This window comes from Corapipo altera, unplaced genomic scaffold (assembly GCF_003945725.1).
Source record: "Corapipo altera isolate COAL_440 unplaced genomic scaffold, ASM394572v1 49, whole genome shotgun sequence".
NCBI lineage: Eukaryota > Metazoa > Chordata > Aves > Passeriformes > Pipridae > Corapipo > Corapipo altera.
In genome coordinates, this window is record NW_020884879.1 from 10415877 (window position 1) to 10441024 (window position 25148).

The 25148-nt window shown below is 39.8% G+C and overlaps 1 protein-coding gene across 3 annotated transcripts; it reads right to left on the reverse strand.

Moving 5' to 3' along the window:
• Window positions 1-10127: 10127 nt before the first annotated feature.
• Window positions 10128-24279, reverse strand: SDR16C5 (short chain dehydrogenase/reductase family 16C member 5). Of its 3 annotated transcripts, none has more exons than XM_027638456.1 (7): window positions 24157-24279; window positions 20851-21194; window positions 16363-16494; window positions 15311-15410; window positions 14215-14359; window positions 13522-13650; window positions 10128-12918 (listed from the first exon to the last, which is right to left on the reverse strand). In XM_027638456.1, the coding sequence occupies exons 2-7, from the start codon at window positions 21169-21171 to the stop codon at window positions 12825-12827; spliced, it is 921 nt and encodes a 306-aa protein (XP_027494257.1). In that variant the 5' UTR covers window positions 21172-21194; window positions 24157-24279; the 3' UTR covers window positions 10128-12824. The 3 variants fall into 3 exon arrangements, with proteins under 3 accessions (XP_027494257.1, XP_027494258.1, XP_027494259.1); XM_027638457.1 differs by lacking the exon at window positions 24157-24279 and adding an exon at window positions 24022-24122; XM_027638458.1 differs by lacking the exon at window positions 24157-24279 and adding an exon at window positions 23991-24010.
• Between the last annotated feature and the right edge of the window lie 869 nt (window positions 24280-25148).

Sequence of the window (25148 nt, forward strand, 5' to 3'; positions counted from 1 at the left end):
ATGAAATACTAGCTACATGTAAGGAAATGTATTGCTTGTGTCAGTGAGTTTAGAGATTATTTTTCTTTCAGATGAACCTCAGAATGTCACAAGTTGCTGTACATTAGGGAAGCTTTTTGAAATGTTCCCTCTGTGCTCAACAGAATCAAGACTGCTGGAGAAAGACTCAAACATGATATCATACTGATTAGTAGGGGTGTCATCTGCTCCTAAAAACTTATCTAGGAGTGTAGCAAACAACATCACTGAAAATTAGCTTCACCTATAGACGTTGAAAGAAATCCACAACCTCTAGCCCCCAGAACAAAGATTATTTTGATTCAGTAAAGACAGCAGTAGGAAACTAATGTAATTTTTTCTATTCCCAAGAAGCCAGATCACAAAACTGGTACTTTTCTTCCTCAGGTATTACAAAAACCTAATTCTTGAGAGGAAAAAAAAGATATCTAACAAGTCTCTCTGTGCTCCTTATATATCTGCCGTAATTTTTGCCTTACTGTCAAGGACAGCTAAGATTTAATTGACCACAAGCAGAAAAACAACTTCTAAATTCCTCACAAAGACCACATTCTACCAGCTGGTAGAATGAAAAAATATGAAAAACCAAAAAATATGCAAGTAATGGCACTTCCAAATAGGCCATCTCCAATCCTATTATGAAGACAGGTAATTTCCCAGGTAAACCTATGCTAATGGTTTAGTTGTTCAAACTTCTAGGCCTCATTCTGCTAAAAAACAAACAAAAGATGAGTCCACCAAAAGGAAAAGTAAAAAACCAAAACCAACCAACCAAACCCTGAGGGGCAACTAGCACACATCTAAGTAGGCATTTCCATGTCAGAGTTCACTGCATGTGTATGATCATGTGCATATTTTCCCTCTGGTGAAGCAATCACATTTTAGCTCTCAAAACTACAAACGTTTTCCCCCTGTCTTTGAGACTTGTTTAAACTATTTGGATGTTATTAAGCTAAGTATCATTTGTGAGAATAATTCAAGCAAGCAGAGAGAGAGAATGGGAAAAAAAAGAATATTTGACAGTATTTACAGACTTGTTTTAGTATTTAATAACTTAATTATGTTTTTATCTTAAAAAAATCCTCTAGAAGAGAGATTTTATTGCCAATGTAAAATCTGGGTTTTAAAAAAAAAATGCAGAGCTAGGCCATAGATACTTCACTCTTTTGAATAACTTTTAGAAGTTCATATGCACTTCTAGTATCATAGTTCCCAAGTCAGCAAGTGGCAAAGTCTGGAGCCTCGATCACCAGTTCTATGTTCCATTAGAACACACGGATGGGGAACACTGCAGCCTGTGCCCTATTTGTGGTAGACCTGTGGCATCCACAGAGGACTCTTGTAGTCACAGACCCATGCCCAGACATTATGACATTTCAGATAAGGTTTTAAGAATGTAAATATGTGATTTTAGGTATTGTTTCTTCCTTATATCTGTATAGGGAGTGTCTCAGGGTATACTCATAGTATGGAAATGCCCAACCACTCAATACATCTTAAATCCTGACCTTTAACTGTTCGTATCACACTCCTGATGTTCTTACACCTTCAAGTTCCTCAAGAACCTGCATCACATGCTAAATTCTGCCTCCTCCTCCTATCTGGAGAAGTTGGGACAAAAAAAGAAGATATGGGAATATTTTGCCTCTACTCATGTTGTCTTGGGAAACTGAGCTATTTCTCGGAACCTGGAGCCTAGTTCTAGTCCAGTTTTCTTGTCCTGAGGTAAGCCAAAGTTTGCCTTTGAGAAGACAAGTATGTCCCCTCCATTCACCCTCACCTGTGATGGCAGAAACTGTTTTCAACCCAGGCAAGTGCAGTGGATGTTCCTGTTCTGTGGAAAGTACAGATCAAAGTGATTTTTGAGACTTGTTTTGACTGTACCAAAAATGTTCTAAAGCATTACACTGTCTGTGAATTTGTTCATTAACTCATGGTGCAGGAAAAACAATCAACTGTGTACCTTTATCTTGCAAAATTTGATGGTTTAATTGTTCATTGCAGCACATGGAAAGCAACTAATTATTACCAGTTTTCTTTTTTCTTTAAGTAGTACCTGTCATCAATAAGCAAAACGTTTTTAGATGAGTTAAACTGTAGAGCTGATCTCTCTAACAGCTCACCATTGTCAAATAGGGAGACCCCGCTCCCTTTACCCCATCCCATTGCCTAGGGACATTTCATCTTTAGCCTTCCACAAGTTCTCACACTTGCTAGATCCTTCACTGAACTGATCACATTGCTAACCAAGCAGCTTAAAGGGTACAGCTTCTATGTTGTTAATGGCTGCTCTTAAGTAATTTCACACTTAAGCAAGTGATTGTGCAAGCACTGGGACTCATGAACCTCAGGCACCAAGCAGGATCTGTTTACAGATAACCATTTGTGATTGCTGCCCTTCTGTTCAGTTATGGACATTCAGGCCAAGTGACCTCCCTGGGTTACCACCAACCAAAGTTATGAGTCAAGACTGCAACAGCTCATATCCTCTATGGCTCACCAGAGAAACCTCTAGCACCAAAAGACTCCAGTTGCATGACAGTGGGTTCAATTCCAATTTTTCCATGTAACTGTTTAACAACAAAAGCCTGCAAAAAAAAAAAAAAAAAAAAAAAGCTTGACAAACCAATCTTATGAGTACTGCTTCCTGTTTTCTGAAACTAAACTCAGAACAACAGTTTGTGTAATGATGATGAACTGTTAAATAAAATTAAGTCCCTTTCCCTATGGACTTTGTAATAAAAATTGTAAACAATATTTTGCAAACAAAGCTGCAGGACTATGGGCTGTCACTCCCAGATGGCATAAATTAGTGGAAGGTTTGTTGTGCTTCCCTTCCCAAGCCATCCACCCCTCCCTGGGTTTTGTATGTGCTAGCCTTGAACAGGGATGACTCAGCTGCTGGTGAATCACCTGCTGAAGTGCTAAAAGTGCTAGCTTGGCTGCATTTCCTCAAGCAACAGTGAACTGTCAAGGCAGACTAGCAAGAAAATAGTCTTCTGCAGCTGGGAGAATTTTCCTGCTTGCACATCTCAATGTGCTGCAATTACAGGTGGTTGCACAGATATTACTGTGACTTCAGCAATCCCTGTTGAGATGTTGCTTGCTAAAATCTTCCTTGTGCAATTGCTTGTTCATGACAGGGCTTTTCCACAGGCATTGCTCTAAAGCTTTTTTTAACAGAAAACCAGTTGGTTAATAGGTCTTGTACACTATAACTGGAGAAATATTGGTCAGGGATGTTTCACTGTTTTCCTGTTGCTGACATGAAAAGTAATGGAATATTCCAACCAGAGAGATTGTTCCAGAAAAGACATGAGGTCTAGAAAAGCCTTCTGAAATCTTGCTGTTTCAAATTACTGTTTTCTGGATTGATGATGCTGGAGAAAGACAGGAGGAAAAGTAAAAACTGCATGGAAAGCTTTGCTGGACTCTACATCCCCACAGGACTGCATATATCCAACCAGCTGCTAGAGAGAAAAATATGGAGAACCTATTGTTACTGTGTGGTAAGTCTAAATGTCTTTTACAAACAGAGACAGTTTGAGAGATACAAATCAAGGCTGGCTTGCCACAATAATTTTTAACTAATGTGATTGATGGGCCTTTTTGACTATTTTGTTTAGTATTGGTATCTTCTTTGCCTTAATAGTCAAAGAGTTACAAAATCATTTAGGCTAGAAAAGACCTCTGAGGTCATCGAGTGCAACCTTTGACCAATCACCACCTTGTCAACTAGACCATGGCACTAAGTGCCACATTCAGTCGTTTCTTGAACACCTCCAAGAATGGTGTCTCCACCACCTCCTGGGTAGTCCATTACAATGCTTTAAAACCCTTTCTGTGAAAAAATTCCTCCTGATGTCCAACCTGAACTTCCCCTGGCACAGATTAAGACTATGTCCTCTCATCCTGTTGCTAGTTTCCTGGAAGAAGAGGCTGGCCCCCACCTTGCTACAAACTCCTTTCAGGTAGTTGCAGAGTATGATTAGGTTCCCCCAAGCCTCCTTTTCTCCAGGCTAAGCAATCCCAGCTTGCTTAGCCACTCCCTATAAGATTTGTGCTCCAGACCTTTCACCAGCTTCATTACCCTGCTCTGGACACACTGCAGCACCTCAGTTGAAGGGGCTTGAAGTGAAGGGGCCCAAGACTGGACACAGCACTCGAGGTGTGGCATCACTAGTGCCAAGAACAGGGGGACAATCACTTCCCTGGTCCTGATGGTCACATCATTCTTCCCACAAGCCAGGATGACACTGGCCTTCTTGGCCGCCCGGGCACACTGTTGGCTCATGTTTAGTCAGCTGTCAATCAGCACTTTTCCACTGGGCTACTTTCCAACCACTCCTCCCCCAGCCTGCATAGGTAATAGCAGTGTATACTATATAGCAGTAGTGTATAGGCCAGCTGCCAGTTCTCAGCAACAGCAGCACCAGCCTCCCCTGCTGATAAGCAAGCAGACAATGGAAGGAGATCATGTCCAAACCTGTTTTGTGGCCCTAAGCATGAATCAGCATGTGAAGAGTAGCAGTATCATGGCCCCTGTTTAGCTGGTTGACCAGGTCAACCTTTCCCAACAGATATTTCCTATCATCATCTTTGTCAGGGTCCTCTGAGTCAGAATCCTCTTGCAAACCAATGGTTGCACAATGATGGTTAAATTCTGAGTCATGTAGGATACAGAAAACAGTACCAAAAAGGATTATTCAGGTTACATATCTGTGTAATTTCTCATTGTGACAAAGCCAGAGGGTTCATCACCTGGCAGGACCAAGGTAAACGAACAAGTCTATTTCTATCAATTCTTATTTTTGGAACAAGTCTGATTAATATTAACATTCTTGTGGGGGAAGATCCAAGGATATAGCAGAATCCCCACATGAGCCAGGTTTGCTCATATAATGTCTCAATAAGCCTTCAAACTAGTCTTACAATAAGCATATTGTTTGAAAAACAGACAGGAGATTTACTCGAAGGCCCTCCTTCCTTCCTTCGAGTATTCCTTCCTTTCCATATTTTTTCATGAACATTCCATATCAGTAATATTAAAAAATATTCCACTGTCTGGAAAAGCAGGCATTGGTCTTGGTGCTGTTTGAGGTTCTTACACGCAGAGGGGGTGTTCCAAAACATAACTGCATGCGGAATGCAAATATCAAAATATTTGCAGAAAAGCAAATGCAAGGGTACATACACATCTCTAAGTGCTGTGTAATACTGCCTATTCTAACACCATTCCAGCTTCAGTGGAAAGCCACTGCTAACCTGTGTGCTTAGTTGCATGACAGCACACACAAATCTTAGGTACAAACAATTATCAGCATTGTACTGACTGTGATTTGCCTTTTCTTGTCTTTCTACCTCAATTTATTTTCAAACCATAAGCCACTTTAGTGTTGAAAGTCTTCATATCACTGAAGCTAACTATTTATCATTCTGTCAACTTTATTCTAAAGTTAAGCATAATATATGAGTATGTAAGTTTACAGGTATTATGTTTTTCTCCTAAGATAATTGCTTTTGTTAAGAGGGATCTTAAGGGATTACAGTCTGTTTACAATCAATCCATTTTGCTAATCTTTAAAAACCTCTAAGATAACTGCTGTCAATTTATATCAGTCCTTTCTCTACTCTCACAAACTACAAAGGTTCTCAATATTTTCCATCCAAGTCTCCTTACAGTCCAGCTTGGGAGTGGCAATAGGATGAGAGCCAAGGAATTTCCAGAAATCTTGAAATGCTACTAAGTCATTACTGACGCAGTGCCATGAATACTTACTTGATGAAAGTTAGATGCAGGACCATTCTGTCCCTAATTAGCAGATATTATCAGTGTATCCCGTCAAAAGTCAAAGCTTACAGACTGGGGAAAGAAAAAGGGTAGTTACTTCCTCATTTAGGAACAAACACAATCTTTCAGCACTCTCTGACCTCAAATAGTCTCTGGAAGAGACTATTTTAGCTACCACCTTTTCTGAGTCCCTTTCTCACCTCCAGTCATTCTTCATTTAGGTTATATTTGGTTTGCAGTTTAAAAGATTAATAGATCTATTGATGTTAAAATATCCTTTAAAAATATTTGTAGGTGTATTAAGTCTGGAGACCAGCCTTGTGGGAGAATGTCTTCCAAAATAGATTTAATGGAATATACAGACATGAAGCCCTAACGAATGCCGAACTTGATAAGTCACCACAGAAGCTCTAATGGTTTACATGTAGGAATGTAAGAATGGACATTGTAGATTTCCTCAGGGTGATTTTCAAAGTGGCAAGATCAAATACTTCAAAGTAGTTAAGAGAATTTGTATTTGGTTGTAAAGGCATAATTTATTGCTTTATTACACCTCCTCCAAAATCCTTAGCCAAGGAATTGGTGTGATCCCTGAATTTCTCCCTCAGCTTGTTCTCTTGATCTGCTTGTACTTTTCAAGCTCTTTTCTGACTATTAAGAGAACACTATTAAAAAGGAAACAATCAAATAAACAAATCAATCTATAACTCAGGTGGAGAACATGGATACATATTCACAGTATGTCTTTGTGGTTTTGTCTGCTGTAACAGAACAAAATAAAAAACATATATACAGACAACACGAGAGAGGCCTTCACAATGGAAATAATGCAACAGCTCTTTCTATGAATGTGAAAAATCCATTATTTCTGCACCATGTTCTGAAAAACTATGTTCAAAACACTAGGCTTGTGGCTGGCTGAATAAAGAAAAGAGATGTGAACATGCCACTGTCTCCTTAGTCCAGGTTCTTAGCAGTCAGGGTGCTGGCCCATAAAATGCCTGCTATTTTGAAAGAAATTATTTAATCTGACAGGGAAAGCATTGCACAGGCAAGTCACTATCTGGCTTCAGATGTAAATCTCGGATCTGCTGTAGCATACCAGATTGCAAAAACTAGTTGAAAAGACTTGTCTGCCTCAGGAAGGAGGCATATTGCTCCTTCACTCACAACAGCTCTGATCTACCTCTTTATATCTCTGTACAGGCAGAATCCAAATAAAACCTAAACATTATAATTAATATATGTATAATTGAAGCATATATATATATATGTATGTTTATATATGTCCTATATTCCGCTTTTCCAAAGTGCTTATTCTCTTTTAAAAAATACCTCGTTTGAGACTCTAAAACACAATGCTAGCCTACCATTATTTCAGCTAAGGAAATTCTCTAGACCAGTAAAACAGGTCCAGCCTTCAAGAATCCTGTGGACCAAAAGGAAATTTTATGGTACTTCCCATAAGGAGACTATTTACCAACTAATTACTCATCACTAATATCACCCTTCCCTCTTTCCTTGCATCCTCCATGTATTTAGTGGATTCCCATTTGAACTGGTGAATTAAACTTCCTCACTGTTTTTTCATGCATCCTCCCATCTTTTTCCCTAAGGTGGTTTTCCACTTTGGATACCGTAGTTCTGTCCCAAAAAATGTAGCTGCCTCTCTCCAAATCTAGGAAAAAGCAGATGACAGGACATTATTTCTTGAATGTGAAGTGATTGTTTAAGTGCTCTCTCCCCTTTGAATGGAAGCTGAAAACCAGACCCATTTTATATGGGCAGAGTTAAAACCACACACAAATTAAAAGCAAAGATACTTTGTTTTTTTTAATTATCTGAAGACTAAGGACCAATCTGTAATCCTTAAAATGTTATTATAAATATTATTGTAGATAAAATTATCTGTATCTAAAAGCATGAATGAGGGCAGTCAGCCATTTCATTGGCAATGTGGGAAAAAAAAATTGAATAAACTAGTTTCATAGCTCTTTTCCAAGTCCTTGGCTCAGAAGCAAGGTTGGAAACAGACTTCTGCCTCTTGCTGCAGATGGAGATAATTTCAACAAGGAGACTCTACCTGCTTCAAGTCCTACTTTTTTTTTTTTTTGTGAAATTAACTTGGTATTCCTTTTCTTAGGGAATTGGAACACAGAAATTTCAACTAGATACCTTGTCATTTTTCTCCCATCCTCTGTTACAGACTGACTCAATACTACAGCATGGAAATGACATACTTCCTGAAGGCAACACTTCAAAACAGCACCTCACCTGGCTATCCAGGTGAGATTTGTTCCTTCTGGATACAACAACCTTTACAGATGTGATTGCTTGGAATTGATAGCTCTCTCTTAATTTGTTAGAAGCTCCCCCAAAAATGACAACGATATTCTGCAATAACTGTAGCATGATTCAAATCAGTTTTGGAATTTTATTAACTGTCCATAGTGCATTGTGTGGTTATTTTTCAGGGTCAACCATTATCATGCCAGAAATATGCAGACAGACCAGTAAGTAATGCAAAGTGTATTTTCTAAATTAATATAGAGAAGACTTTCCATGTTAGCCTTCCAACAAGAATTCCCACTTCTTGGCAATAATAATTAAAAACCATGTGCTGAATAGATTCTGCAGCTATCACAAATCACCCTGCATTAATCTCTGAACAAGCTGCTTCTGCAGTGAGGTACTTAATACAGGTGATGCAGATACCTCCCCAGCGGGACTGCACCATTGCCCAGGTTTCATAGCCTAAATCCTGGCACCTTCTGGGCATGAAGTTTATGGTGCCAACAGGCCAAACTTGTTCAGTAAGAACCTCTTTTTTTGCTGTTGGCTGCATCTGCTGACAGCGTTGTTGCTGCTGCTCATGTTCTGGCTCTGTTGATTCTTATTTCTATGCTAAAGCCAGGAGGAAGTGTCAGAATACGTCTCAGGGTTCTGCCTCTTCTGCATTTTTTTTGTTGTTCTTCCCTCCTGGGCAGGGATTCTGGAACATTACTCCAATACAAGGCCTGCAGAACCACATTTCCTGAGATAGATGTAGTTATTTGCCACCTTGGACAAAGGCGACATCTCTCAACACAGCTATACCAATAATCAAGGTTTGTTTTAATTGAACAGTAACTACCCAGCAGACCAAATACTGCAAGGCCCCTTGGCATAGAACTTCTGCCTTTGTCATACCCTTTTCTCGAACATCTGTGTCCCAGTTAAGAGGATGCTCATACTCCTAGTGTGAATGGTGCCAAGGGCAAAGGAAAAAGGTGTGAAGATTTTGTCCCCTCTCTTCCCTAGACAAAACTATGCTTTCCTCAGGCATATGCTATCTGCACAACTTCAGGTTGTGAGCTAGGTGGCTTTGGCAAGAAGCTAAAGTATGGGTCAAGCTGGAGACACTTAGGATTGCAGAGAATGTGTCATAGACTGAGTGGACAAAAGCCACTGTTTGTAGTGCTCCTCCACCTATTGAAGCATTAATAACACTTTTAAGTGTCACCTGAGAGACAGTAGTTCTGCATTCTCCTAGAATATCTGATAACTGTAGACCCAAACCCACCTCTCACAACTGTCACAGCAAAGAAAAAGTCAGTAAGAGAAGCTATTTTGTTCAAGCATTTGTTTTATAAAGCCCATAGTTTTGAACAGCTGCTTAGCAAAGCACGCAGTCCACACAGGTGTCTTTGGAAGATCAACTGCCCCTAGGAAAAGTTACCAGAAAAGAGGTACCTGCTTGGTTCCTTCCTGACGTGAGACCAGACCACCATGAACACCAGCTTCCAAGGAGGTGCATATAGCTCTTGGGTATGATTTCCAAATTCATAAAATAAGTAATAATAGAACTTGTATCTCAGCTGCTGGTTTTTTGTTTGTTTGCTTTCTTCCTCAGTCTTGTTCAGAGAATCAAGTTAATTTTTCTTGGCACTATGTCCTCCATGTTCTGAAGCATTAAAAGAAATACAACAGGCAACAAAATACCATATGTTGTCTTTGAATCACCTTGGCACTAATTTTTAGGCCAACACAGCCATCCCAGCCAAATTTGGGACCCAGTCATTTTTGTTAAGAGACTATTTAATATTTCAAGCAGTGGTCATGAAACCAACAATTCTTTTGTGGGAGCTGCCCGACATACCATTCAGCAGTCCTGAGCTACTGTCAGACATTATGCTGTCACAACTGAGTTGCTCTTTCTTTTGATGTTCTATCTTCTTGTTTGGGTCTGACAGCTATCCTTCCATGAGTTTTCTTGCTAAAAGCAGGAGGAAAGAGTCTCTCTTAGCATCAGGAAAGTAGTCAGTCAAGACCATTATTATGCTGGAAGTAAACCATCTTTTATCTCAAAAAGTTCATATGGCAGTTGAAGATCCAAACACTCCATGCAACCTTCTGAACACAGGGAAGCTGTTTGTGCTGTTTGACCTCCAGGATACAGCTCCACTTATCTGTCATGCCATCTCAGGAGATGTGGAAGATCAAAAGTACCACAGGACAGGCTATTATCCTCCAGGCACATGATGTAATTTGACAGTGACAACAGTATTCAAAGTAGCAGAAGCACACTTACATAAAAGCAATATTTCTGTACTCCTACCAGCAGAGCAGAAATTTTCTAGTGAAGCTCTGTATGACATATTGTACGTGCTCAATCTTCCACAGAGCTTGGTCTCTAAAAGATACGAATATACTGGACTCAGGCCAGCAAAGGGCTGCAAAGATAATTAAGGTACTGGAACACCTGTCATGCAAGGAGAGGTCAAGATTGCTGAGATTGCTCAGTGTGGAAAAAAAGGCTCAGGCCCAATGTGTACAAGTACCTAAAAGGAAGGTGTAAAACACAGAACCAGACTCTTAGTGGTATTCATGTAAAAGAAAAGAAAAAAGAAAGTACATTCAATATAAACATAATTTTATTTGTTTTTAAGAAGAGTGTGAACAAACACTGGAACAGGTTACCCAGAGAGATTATAGAGTTTTCAACCTTAGAGATATTTAGAACTTAACTGAACACAGATACTTTCCAAGCTTCATGATTCTGTGAAGTCGTAGTCCCTTGGAGATGTCCTTCTCTAGCACAGATTATCAGGTAAAATCCTCCTAGTGGTGTGACAAACCTGAACCTGCTGAGAACCCACAAATCCCACTGCCTGACTCACTGCTTCTAATTTCGCTCAGAAGAACATGTCCACAAAGACACTAAAAATGAAAAGCTACTTGCTCTGGAGTTTGGTACTCATACTGTTTACATGCATAACCCACTTTTCTTCCCCTTTGCTCCAGAATTCTGCATACCTAGTATTTCATAGCCAGGAGGGAAAAATGTGGTCCATTAGTATAAAAAGGTGAGGAGTCTAAAAACACAGATACATCACGCAGTTATTAGTGGTGGACTTTGAGAACAGTGAGATGTGTGTATGGACACCACATTTAGACAGCCTCATTTTTTACTTGCTAACTTTTGTTTCCTCAAGCGTAAAATAAGTGGAAATTCTGAGGTAGAAAAGCTGCAGAACTGAGAGTGAAACAAATCTCTTCTTCATCAGTCTGAATTCTAGCTCTCATCAATCCCTCATAAAGGTAAGACTTTTTAACACACTTGTTTTACTCAGTGTTTCGTGCTCATCAGTAGTAAAGTAAATCTTTCTCTGCTAGTATATTTCACTAATTGTATAGACAAGAGAAATGAAATAGTTTCTAGGCCATCATGGTAAATTAAAAAAAAGACCCACCATTAAAAAAAGTCACTCTTTTCTCCATACCCTTCCAACTGCTGTACCAATTGCTAGCAGAGTACTGTGACATGACATGGGCTTAGCCAGCATTTACATAAATGACATACATAAAAGATTCCTGTTTCTTGTTTTGGATTACAAAAAGCCAAGGGAGCTTTCAGCTTTCTAAGCGTCCCTTTTCAAAAGGGCAAGGCCTCCTCAGCATATGTCCAAAATAAATGGATGGTCCGAAGAGTAAAGGGAAAGTAAAACAAGTCTCTGTAGACACAAGGCAACCTGCCACCCAACTCAGAGAACCAAAACATCATGCCATTACTCAAGCTATGACTGTAATGAGACCATTCACTCCAGTTCCATCAGCATCATCCCTTTCTGAAGTAATCCCAAGAGAAACCCCTATTATTCAATACACCACCTCTGCTTTTAGTAGCTTGTTGTCTTACTTGACAAGACATTATATTGCCCACCTAGACTGGCAGTCTTATGCTTTATAGCTACAAGTTCATTCTTTTTAGGAGATGACAATTTAAAATTGTTCTTAAAATACTGCACCTAAATGATACAAAGACTTCTGTTACAAAGTTGCATAGTATGAGCTTTTAAAATAAATTAGGCAAAGTAGATCAGCAGCACAAATACATAATTTAAATCCTTCCCCATCCCTGTTCCAACATCCATAGTCATCTGTGAGTTCAGAGACCACCACCTCCAAATATTAATACATGTCATTAACATATTTCATTGTTTTTTCCATCAACACAGCACATATTTTCATTTCACAAAAACTTTCATTTGTATGAATTACAATCTCGTTTCAGGAAACTCTTGAATTCTTCAGCTTACCAGGGAATGATACCAGCAGTACAGCTCATCCTCATGGTTCACTGAATGGCAGCAAGAAGTCAGGTCCACTAGAGCCTTTTCTGGCTCCCTGCTGAATACATGAGGCTTCTTGCTCCGTTCTCCCCACAAAGTTGCCAATTAGTAGTTTGTGATGGAGGATCATATTTAAGGCATTATAAACAGACATAACCAAAGCAACTAAATTCAATTAATGTATTTTCATAATGAGATGAAAAGAAACCAGTTCACTGGATTAAAAAAAAATAGTTTAAATGAAAGCTGTTAAGTGCCAATTAAAAAGCAACTTTTCTAAATCTTGTTACTAATGAGAAATGAGGCACCCTAAGTTCACAGCTGCTAGAGAAGCAAACCTTTCCCATCACCACCTTTAGCAAGGTCCACTTTAGAGTTGCTAGTCTCTGCATTTTGTGCCTTTTTTACTCCTTCTTTGGTCGACCTTTGAAGGTATCCATTGCATGGAGTACTCCAAAATAGTCCATAAGGAGAACAGTTGCTTTCACTGGTAGAATGCTGTAAGGAAGAAGATAGAAAGGAACAAAACAGACATCAGAGGAGTTGTGCAGTTTTATCACAGAATTAGTTTTACCTGGCTAGTACTGGCAAAGGCAGTATACACTTTAGAATATTGACCCACCAGTCCTCTCATAATATCTGTTATACTTGTTTGGCAGCCTGAGTTATTAGACAGATTGGTATCCCAACCTGGCTTTTAACAGAGTCATAAATGCCCTAATGCTGGAGCAAGACACCAGATAGGTGCTGGGTTAACAGTTGCACTCAATGATCTTAGAGGTCTTTTTCAACCAATGATCCTATGACATGCAGTTACGGAGCAGCAGGCCCAGTCTCTACAGCCCACTGTAAAACAGCACCCCAATGGAGTCAGCAAGTCACAGTTAGACATTTCTGTCATTGTTCTGTGGTCCAAGGGTAGACTGAACCCCTAAAACAAAACAAAAAAGAAAACGAAGAAGAGAAACCCTCCAGAAATATGTAGAACCTAATGAAAAGTCACAGCAACAAGTAGAAGTCTGTTTGGTACATTTAGTCAAACATGCAGCTGGAACATCCCTGGACAGAAAAGAGAGAGAGGAAAAGAAAGTCATAACTTACCTTTTCAAAGCAAATAATGCATGAAGGATGGTGTGTGGTATCAGCAACAGTTCTTGGTTCTGCCGAACAGCAGTGACTATCTTCTCAGCCACATACTCTGGATCCAGCACAGGAAGCATACGTGGCCACCTGAAAGAGAAAACATCTCTTACTGTAATATAAATTGGTTTGAATTCACATTTAACTCAAAATAAGTCTCCATTTTACAGTTATTCAACTAGGAAAAGAAATAAATACCACAAATCCTATGAACAACGGAACCTTCATTATGTTAGAGTGAGTGGACATTGTTATTTTCCCTCTGTATGATCTCTCACAAGAGAAATCAGAGTCCTCCTATTAAGACACACCAGGCTTTTATTCGGCTCATAAATTTTGTCATTATACACACATACTGAGCAAACCTATGACACTGGTTTCAGGAGGTGAATGGGGGTTTAGAAACCAGACAGGACAACTGGAGCATTTGGCTTCTGCAGAGGAAAGGACACTAATTATTCACATTTCAGCTTAAATGAATGGTAAAGTACTTAGGCTTTTGACATTTGGGTTGCCCAGTCACTGTTAACACCCATCTGAAGCCCTAAAAACAGCACAAGCAGAGAAAAGCCTAGCTCCTGATTTTCATAAAGGAAATAGGGGTAACACACTAAACATGCAACTTGCATAAAAACCTCACAAGAGTTTACTCACTTGGTTTTAACACCATCAAACATTCCTGTGTTTATGACAACAGGACACACAATTGTGGTTTTAATACCAGTCTTTCCCAGACTTCTCATCTCTATATCAATTGACTCTGCAAAACCAACTGCTGCAAATTTACTTGAACAGTAATCTGTAAAATAAACATTAATTGCAGTTTAATATTTAAATTTACAAGTTCAACTTTACTGAACAGATTAACAGTTTTTGACAGAGAACAAAATTTTGCTCTAGTAAGTAAACAGACTAGACACCTATTCTTTTTTTTCAGTGTACAACACCACAATATAGTATCGAAATGCTATATACATAGTACCTGCAGGAAATTACTGTCCAATAATAAAACACTTCACAAAAGAATAGGAACGGTTTTCAGGATTAGGTTACTAATAAAATTTGCCTTTGATGTGATTCATTCCATTACTTTCCCTCTCCTAAATTAACAGTTGTTCTAGACTGGCAGACAGAGGGTCTCTCATTGCATCCCTGCTATCACTTTTCCACTCTCTATGGAGCAATGGTAAATGAAATTACCTTTTCATACCAGACCTTATCTTTGAATCCATGTACTTGCTTCTTATATATCAAACTCAAGTTTTCAAGACTCTCTAATGTGGTTTCAACTTGAAACACAATTTGTCCTCATTATCACTGCCTTGAGGCTAGATTTCTTTTACTGCTATGTTACCTTATTTCATTTTCCTCCCCCTTTGTATACATTTTCCAGAAATGCCTTCTGAGTTTTCACTAAATCTAGAGTGGCCTCTTCCCTATCAGAGATGCTCAAGTTAACTTTATGGAAACTGAGACCCTCAGTGTTGAAAGTTCTATATGGCTTCTAGATCTTCTAACTGCCTTGGCAGAAAAACCTGTTTTAGAGCACAACTGAGCTTCTGGAAAACTCTTTTTAAAGAAATTGTCTATTTAAGGTCAGCTGCTTTGAAAGTATGACTATTTGCTGTACCTATAAGGAAATATCCAGAAAACTCAAATTTAGTTTGTGGGGTTTTTTTCCCCATGAGTACTGATTGCAGAATTTAAATCAAACTAATTGTCTAAATGAACATTAGCTTTAATACACTACCTGAAAGACGAGTGATTCCACATATGCCTGCAGCGCTTGCCATGCTAACCAAGTGTCCATGGTTAGTGGCAATCATTGCTGGGAGGAAGGCTTTGTAAGTCTGCAATATAAGTCAGAGTTGCAATGTAACATTTTACTAATTAAGCCACACGTGATAATATTATGAAATTGCTGTTTTTAGAGAAATTCTCCCTAGAGAAGCTCTCCCCCTTCCATTATGGAAAGGGGGTGTGTGGGTACGTGGAGTTTGTTGTTTGAACTCTAACCTTCAGGTATTTAAATGGGGACTTTTCCAGCCACACAAGTACTACCAAAGACAGACGATAACTTGCTGAAAGCTAACTATATAGATTCAGCTAGTTGTGGAGTTTCTTCCAGCTCACCACTGCAACATTTCAAACGAGAATGAAGTGTTCAGTGCAAATTTTCTAAAATGGCAAAAGTTAGAATTTCACGTTTTCCTTCTACTGAGGTCATTAAATCTTTGTTATTAAATTTATTTATAAATAAACCGAAACATTTTAATATCTTCTTCACAATTCTTTATGATAGAAACACCACATAGGTGATCTGCCTTGCCTGGAAGGAAGAAAAAGCACATAAGCTTATTAATTTCAAACAAAAGCTCCACGTATTATTAAGAGCATTATCTGAACATGTGGTATTTCTTACTGAAACTATCACAACCACAAAACAACTAGAACACTAACAGAATTGAACATTTCTCTGTGACTAGGGCAGCAACTATTCAGATGGGCCTGTTCATGTCGCTTAATCATATGACTACACTCCGAATTTAGAAGATGGTAAACTTTGGTTCTTAAGAGCATTTCTAAATGTGAAATACTTCCACCTACCTACACCAGAGGTTCTCAAATGATCCACTCTTCCACCTTTTCTTTTTAAACAGACTCCAGCGCATAGAAAGCAATTTCTTGTACCATTTCTAACCAAACTTCCTTGCATATTTCCCTCAATTCCAAAAGGCAAAATTAACACTGAAAACATGTTAGAGGGATGTTTTATATATACATGGAAAATACGGGTATTACCCAGAAGTGTGCCATTGTGTTCACTTCCATGGTTTTTTCTACCAGTGAATCTGGAGAATCAATAAATGTCTTCCCAGTTACAACACCAGCATTGTTGACTAGGATGCTAACATCGCCAACTTCTTTTTTAACCTAAAACAAAAAGCATCAAGAGATTACAATAAATAAGAAACATGCTTTCCAAGTATTATATAAGAAAACTTAAACAGAAATATTAAACATTTCAAATAAGTTAAACTTATCCTCTTATGGATCCAAACACCTCAGGTCCCTGCATATTTTCACCTGACGCCCTTTTAAAATCTGAGTTTTCTACTGGATTTTCTTTGGAGATGTGGAGTCCAACAGCTCCATACAAGCTTCTGCTTTCAGCACCTCTGTTTCTGGGGACAACTGTTACAGATAAGTGCCTACTGCAGAGAGCTTAACGAATGCAACAAGTATTTTTCTACGGTAAATCCATCTTAAAATCAACAAACAATTCTGGACTAGAAGCTGGTACACTCTATCCTAGAAAGTAAGTTGGCTAAAAAGCAATACCTATACATTTAATTCAGTAGGAGGAAGTATAGTTCTCATTTTAGCTCCAGACTGAAAACATTGATGAACAGACTCACTTGAGAGAACAACTACAGGCCAGCTGATACCAAGATACTGTACCAGCCCTCAAAAGGAGAATGAAAATATTCAATGTAGTATTTGTAGTACAATTAATTCATCTGAGCTATCTGGGAAAAAAAGAAAAAAGTACTCTTTATGTTGTTTAATTTGTGAGTTCCAGATTAAGTGCTGAACATGTACTGATCAGTAGTTTTGGGAAACCAGGTTGTTTTTATACCATTTTGCCATACAGCTGGAGATCACAGAACCTTAACTTCTTCATGCTTCTTTTGCTAGATGCCTACAGTGACTAAAGAAAGCCCAGGCAGACCAGACAGGCAAGCCTATATAACAGTAAAGAATTAAAGGGTAATTTATCAGCTACTCTTTAGTCTAGCTTAACTTTCTCATCTTCCTTAAACTTATTCATGTTTGTTGACTAAGCAAAGGTTCAAAAAAACAAACAACAAAACCCAGAGAGCATCTTACACAGAATTAGGATTACACAGAATAGCTTATGTAACAAATTCAACAGCCAGAACCACTGTCCACTTCAGTCATTGCTCGAATATTCTTATCTGTCTATTGCTCTCTCAAAAAGTTGTAGCAATTTAAATACTCTGAAGCAGTGGCACATGATCTCCACAGGCAGCCTCAGACAAGCTGCTCTAGTCACCAACCTGAGTATGCACCCCTCATCACAAGTTAAAAATAGCATAGACTCATAAATGTATTTGTTAGTAAGGGATGTTTTAATACTGCCTCATGTCAGATGATCTAGCAATTCTGGAAACCTGGACCAGTACCTCAAATCTACTCTTTGGGGTAAATAAATACCTGAATAAATGGTCATGCTTCTTCTGTGCAAACAAAAAAAGGACAGAGTTGGGGGATGTGGTACATACAGTTTGTAACTTGGTGACTGGGGCACTCACATTAGATGAGCAGAAGGAACAGCAAACAGAACTTTTATCATGCCATTTCTTACTGGTGGTGAAAACCTGAACAACCTCTTTTACCATTTGGCTCTGCTGAGTCTTACAAAATATATTCACATTTTGGATGGAATTCAAAGCAGATTTAAGTGCCACACTTTGCAACCCAGACAAATAATTCCAGCTTTACAACACCTCTGTTCATGCTGCTTCCCTATTAACTAGATGTGACAGCTTTCCTCAGCAAATCGGCTGTTTTAATTCACTTCTCTCAGCCCTCCCTTGTGCATGACAGTGCCATGATACTCAGCACAGGCTTCCACACTCTGCTTTGAGGCCGAGTATAAGAGACCTTTATCAAGCCTTTTCTCTAAGTACTGGGGGTGGAGGAGTGAGTGTGTGTGTATGTGTAAAAATAATGCCAACTCTCCAGAGCATTAAACCTCTCAAATCATGCAGTGCGAGAAATTATGTTCCAGGTGTTTTAGGCCTCAGCAAAGGAAGCATTATGCAAACAGCTGGTCTGATTAAACATCTTTTTCAGGTATAAACACTTTTCTGTTTGTTTCTGCATTTATATTTAAGCATTTACATTGAAGTTTAGTAGTGAGCAATTCCCATGATTCTTAACAGCATTCCAAAATGTGTACTTTCTAAGAACCATGAGCACCTCCATAACTGCTTACAAGAGGTATTAAAAAACACTGGATATTTTATAGGCAGCATGAAACACCACCAGGAAGTGTGTTTCTACTGTTGCTCCTCTGCACAGGAAAGAAGATTCTTAGAATACTGGAAGACTGACTGTAAACTAGCATCTTGACTAAAAAGAAACAAAACCAGCAGATAAGTAAAAAAGTACAATGCAAGAGAGATCCTGAAAGTAACTGTGACCCATGATGCAATTTTGCAGCATGACTAAGAAGAGGCTTCTGTTTCTTTACAAGTAGGAGGAACAAAAACCAGAGTTACTTCCATCTTTCAAGGTCCTAGATTCTTTAAGTTTAGCTGAATTTGGGGGAGGGGTAGACAAGAGAAGGCCACATTCCTTTATGACTTGGGTACTTCTGGAACAGGGACATTAGAAATAAATTTTAAGCTATAGCTCTTGATAGCCAAAAGCTGTCCTTGATCCTGTTAGTACAGGAAAGGAACAAGGACCTCACATGTGCAGGGCCTTTTGGTTCTCTTCCTGCTGAAGTAACTTTTTTTCCTGGTGTCTCTGGGTGGCTGATGAAGCAAGTATTAAAGGTTCATATAAATTTCTTTTTGGCTTTGAGATTTGGCTTTTACTGTGGGCAAAGTTTTCAACCACATCATGCCCCGCCTGCATGAATTTAGTTCACTATAGTCTTGCAAAACCCCAAGTCACTGTATGAAGCTAAATCACCAGAAGGGGAAAAAAACCAGAATCTGGAACCACGATATCTTATTTTGCAAAGGATGATGCTGAGCACTGTAAGCCAAAGTCTACTATGCTGCATTAGGTAAACAGTGGCACAAGGCACCAACTACTACTAAAGTCTTTTTGTCACTTGTAAGATGGGAAGGTTGCTAGCATGATTCTACAACAGCACCACGACGTGACATTTCTGGAATAACATTAGTAGGGTATTTTTTTTTTCTGGGATCAGCAGGAGGATTATTAGTGAATCTGACAGTTAGTGAACTACTGACAAAGTTATAAGTGAGGGATCATGCACCAAGACCGTATTACAACTTCTTTGCCCCTGTCTAGCTCTGTTTGTATCATCTGGAACCTGTGTTACACACAAATCTACATGTGCTTGTCTTTTTAAAATTTGGGCAGAATGGCTCAATTACTGCTTTTCTCCATGGGACTGAAGTGTTAGCCCTCAAGTCTTCAAAACTGAAGGTTAGTTTCCATCTTCTTCGTTCCAGTGTCCTTCACTCTACAATACTCCCTCCTCCTCCAGTCCTCCCAGTTCAGCAGGAAGCACAGCTACAGGCCTGTGGAGAGACATGTGCAGCTACTCTGCAGGGATAGCAGATGTCCAGCTCAGCTGGTGTAAAGGAGCTGCGAGGGGGACCAAGGATGATCAGAATTACTGGAATAAAAAAACCAATAGCACCAGCCTCTAACACGCTGCAAGTTATGCATAAGCTTCACTTATCAGAAAGCTTGTTGTAATCATTTTCGCAGATAGAAAAAGAAAAAAGGCTAGAGCTTCTCAAAGAGCACCAAAACTTGAGTTCAGCCTTCAGTCAATAGATGTTCCTGAAGACAGCAGAACTTTTTTTTTCTTTTAAAGAATTTATCCCCAGGCAAACACTCACTGTGGAAACTTTTTAGTCCAACAGTTAAGTTTAGCAAATTTTAAGCAAATGAGAACATGTTGTTATACTGGAAACTGTTAAGCAATTTTAGCTTTGGCAATGCTACTATGCTGCCCAAAATATCTAACTACATGCTATGTTTACAAAGCTCTTCAGAAATTAAAGAAAGAAATATTTAAGACCTCAAGATATATTTATTAATTCAGACAAAGTGAGTTTGCAAAAATCTATTCACAGCCATCGAATTATTTGATAATTGTCTAAGCAGTTAATCCTTTTTATGATGTATGGTCTTTAGGGTTTAATTTTGGCAAAAGGCTGCCAGAACTTGAAATACTGCTTTAGCTTCAATAAATTGATTTTCTGCACTTCACGAGTAAGTGCCTGCTCAGTAATTGAATGAATGATTGAGAAGTGACCCAGCTGAAATGAGCTACTGAAAAAGAGAACCAGCTCTTTTTACTTTTTAAGGAATAAAGATACACAAGTCAACTCTAAAAAACAGAATTCTTGAACTAGATAACGCACAATACATTCAGAATTAATTAACCTTAATTTCTTGCTTTGAAGCCACTAAAAAACTCAATCATGCATCTAACACAGGCGCATACACTCATCTTAGGATAGTGTCAAAGCTGCAAATAAGATACTTTACCTGATCAGCTACTCTGTAGACATCCTGCCTCTTACTAATATCACAGATGTAAGAGTGTACTCTTTCTGCTCCATTTTCTCTGGCCAGTCTGACTGTCTCCTTGAGCCCCTCTTGATTAACATCCCATAGAACCAACGTGGCTCCAAGTCTGGCAAACTTTAATGATAAGCATCTTCCAACGCCACTTGCTGCTCCTGTTATTAATACTATTTCACCACTAACATTCTTCTTCCGTCTAGGCACAACCAAGAACACTAGTGACTCCAGTAAGTAATAAACAAGAAGTCCGATGACTTTTAATGTTTCCAGGAAGAAGTTCATCTTGAGGCTATTTATTCAGATACCTGATGAAAAAAAAAAAACAACCAAACATTTACCAAATAGGATAAACCATAGAGAATAATCAAACGCCAAGATTTTAAAACTGAAAACACATTTTCAGGTCCATTCTAAATATTTTCTCTAGCCCACTTTTGGTCTTGTTTCAAAAAAATGTATAGGCTTACACCTGCATATCTGACCCAATTTTTCATGGTCTGTCTCATCTCCAGGTTGTTCCTCCAGAATGCAGTACACAATTCATTTACAATTCAGCAGCAGTAAGAAACAACTGCCCTTGTTTGGTTTAGAAATTCCCCATTCCTGATGTTATGGGTTTCATTCTCTGCTCAGACAGAATGTGGACTCAAAATAAAATAGAATAAAAAAAAATAATAATGAAAGTGATATCTACCCATTGAACATCTTAAACAGAAATGTATGACAAACAACTTTAGTGCTCATAAGCTAGTACTTCAGTAAGGAAAAATTCTGCTTTTAGAACCACAATGTTTTTTGCTTTCTAGGCACTCCTTGTCATCATAAAATATGTAGCACAAGTCACAGTCTCAACTCTGCCAAAAAAAACCCAAAAACCCATGAGCATAGGGACAATATCCTTATAAGTCTCCAAAACCCAGCAGGTAAACAACTGGCTGTCACTCCTAGCTTTTCAACTACCTGTACTACCATTATTGAGGAGAGTTTGCTTTTGCAGTTGAACACAGTGCTGTAAGAACTCACTGCAAAGCTGTTGGGTTTCTTCTCTTCAACCTTCCTGCACGAAGCAAATGTCATAGGCTTGAATCATACCATCTCAGATACGCTTTTAACCTCATAGTCTGTACTCATCCAGTAGTGATGAAAACCAAGCAGGCATTGAAGCCCTTGAAGAAATGTTATTTTATTTCCTAGTATATGAATGCTATGCAAGAAATGCACCCTTTGTCAAAGGAGATCTTTAATCTCTTAACTACAGTATGAAGGATTATTATCTTCCTTCTCAGCTAAATGTAGAGTACACTGGCACTTACACTTCAACCTTTAGCATTACATGCCCACTTTGCTTACATTCTTAGTGAACTTTGCTATCTATGTATATAGGTAATCGTGTTTGACAAGTGCCAGGAAATAAGTAACTTAGATCTCTGCTACTCTGAGCAAAGTTCATGAAAGTTAGCATGTGGACGTAAACGTGTTATCACAAGTCAGATTTTGTACATGGGAAACAAGGGCAGTCTTGAAAAGAGATAGGCTACTGCTAGAACACAGCTAGTTATTTCAGAAAGTTTTCTGGCAGAAACATTAGAACATCTTAAAAGTATTCCAATAACAGAAAAACATTTGTCAAAAACATAGTGGGTAGGAAAACAAGTTCTTCTTTCTGGAGAAGTCTTAGGGAGAATGCTTTCTGTTGAATACTTTCTATTTCTCATTCCCATTCAAACGTGACAAAATGTACATAGAGGCAGTAACACCAGTAAGAAATGGAAGAAATATCAAAGCAGCACAGGAATATTTTTCTAGAGATAATATTGACATGTCATGTAATGGGCTCTCATAGCTATAGAGCTACTACAGATTAAGCAAAAGTAGAGTTATAAAAGTGTCATTAAATGTCACGTACATATATATGTATATATAAAAAAACCAGTAAGTTTTTGGAAACACAAGTTCTTTGTTGAGTTTAAAACAGAAGCAACAAATCTTTAAAATAAACACAATTGCTGAATTTAGCCTGATTACACTAATTTAATGCATCAAACAAAACACCTTCCACTTACATGAAAGGGGACTGGCAACTCTGGAGTAGATAAGGATATTAAAGTTAATCCCTAAGGAAAACTGAGGGAGGCAATTGCCTTCAGAGGCAATACACGATTTGACTTAAACCCAGTTTAGAACTCAGGACAGTAATTCTTTAAATAAAATAACCATATATTAGGTTTGTATAGAACAGACAGACATTAGATTTTTCAGAAAAGTACTGACTTTCACTTAATGAAGTAGAATTGTTTAGGCATACAGACCACAGGATACTTCCGGTTAGAACATCAACTCTGCATCCTTCAAAGAGACAATTTCCACTGACACATTTCTCCCCCAACTCAACTTCGACTGGGGCAGGAGTCCTCCATTCTCACTCACTGCATTAGAACTGCTAATTATACCAGCTACTGTAACCAAGCATATCCATACAGACAGTTACATTTACCAACTCACTTGGCCGATTTTGCATCCTCAACTTAAGCAACCAGGGATTTATTTCCAGGTGAATTAACCAAAGATGCCTTTGGCACATATAAGAACTCAGATCACTTCTGATGCCATGAATTATTTTTTAATATGTCTACATCCACACAGACATAAGTGTGGAAGGCTGTTACGCAGTAGTGAAGTATCAGAGGTTTTACAATGGCTTATCAGACAGATCTCGAGTGCAGATAACTTTGCTAACACAGGCTTCTTGGTACCTGTGACAAAACTCACAGTCGACAGGCTCTTGCAGACCTAACAGACTCCTAAAGACTATCATCGCTCACAAATAACAAGGGCAGGACTGAGGCTGGCAGCTGAACGGCAAAACACCTCTGCTAGTCGAAGGGACTAAAGGTTGATCACGCAGGCACCTGAGCAGGACTTGGCATGCATGAGTTTTTCTCACTGCATCTGGAGGGTTGCGATCCCACAAAAATATAGTGGTCCTGTAGCCAAGGCTGTCCAAGAGCTGAGCAATACCTTCCTCACCACCCGGAGGATGTCGGACAACCTCACTCTCACTTAGCGCCTGCTAACCCGATCAGCATCATAACAAAACCTACGGGCAGCTTTCAGCTGCGGTAACCGGCTCACTACTCGCTCTCAGGCCGCCTCCCCGGCACTCGCCGCTGCCCGGGCCCCCCGCTCCTCCCGCCGAGCGACCGCACAGCCCGTCCCGTCCGCCAGCGCCCGCCCGCCCGCCCAGAACTCCCCCAGGACCGTGGGTACCTTTGTCTGCCCGGCGTGGCACAGCGGCTCTGATGAGGGAAACAGCAACGCGAGGGAGAAGAGAGATCTGCAGGGCGGAGCGGAGCAGCCCTGCTTTTATGTCGGCAGCCCGCCCCGGCGCGGGGCTGACCGGATGCCCGGGGGCGGGACGAGATGGAATGGCATAGGATAGCATAGTATGGCATGGTATGGATGGCATGGTACGGCATGGCCCCTCTCCGCTCCGCTCTGCGGCGGCAGAGAGCCGGGCCGGGGGCTGCGGTTTGCCAGGGCCTGCCGGGCGGCGGGACAGCATTCAACCAGGCGGGGGGAGCGGCGGAGGGGTGCCTGCCCTCCGCGCCCAGCACGGAGCTGTGGGGTCGCCCCCGGAAAGGAGAGCTGCGGCCCCGGGGGGCAGTGAGGACGCTCGGGCCCCTGGGCTGCTCGCTGAGGCCGCGGTAGGGCCACAGACTCAAAGGACGGAGCAGCTTTATGGGGCAAAGGCCCTCGGGGCGACGGCCCCATACTTTCCCTTGGGTTTTTTTTTTGTTTTTGTTTGTTTGTTTGTTTGTTTTGTATTCATAATGTCTTTTTGATTTTTATGAAGGAGAGATTTTTCTCTTGGAGAGATGACCGACTGGGAGAAGATGGATTTCGCACAGCTGGTCTAGAACGAGTGCGGGTGCTGGAGGGCTCCTACTGAGCAGAGGTGGGTGCTGATTATGGCTTCAGAGGAACTCTGAAGAAAACTGTTGGGCAGTATTGGGCTTCGGACGTGTAGGATTTATGGAAGCCTGTGTCAACAAGTCACTACACATGTGGTGGTTGTAACTCCATGTAGAGACCTGCACACCTGGTTGTTGTGAAGAGATCACCTGACCTGTAGGGCCAAACCCTGTGTGAAGCCATAATGTGTAAAAGGGGTTTCACCAGGGTGAGTGTGACCCTTTCAGGGTGGTGTCCTCTCAAGGGAATGAATAACACTCCAGCTTGCAAAATGTCTTCTGGCTGTG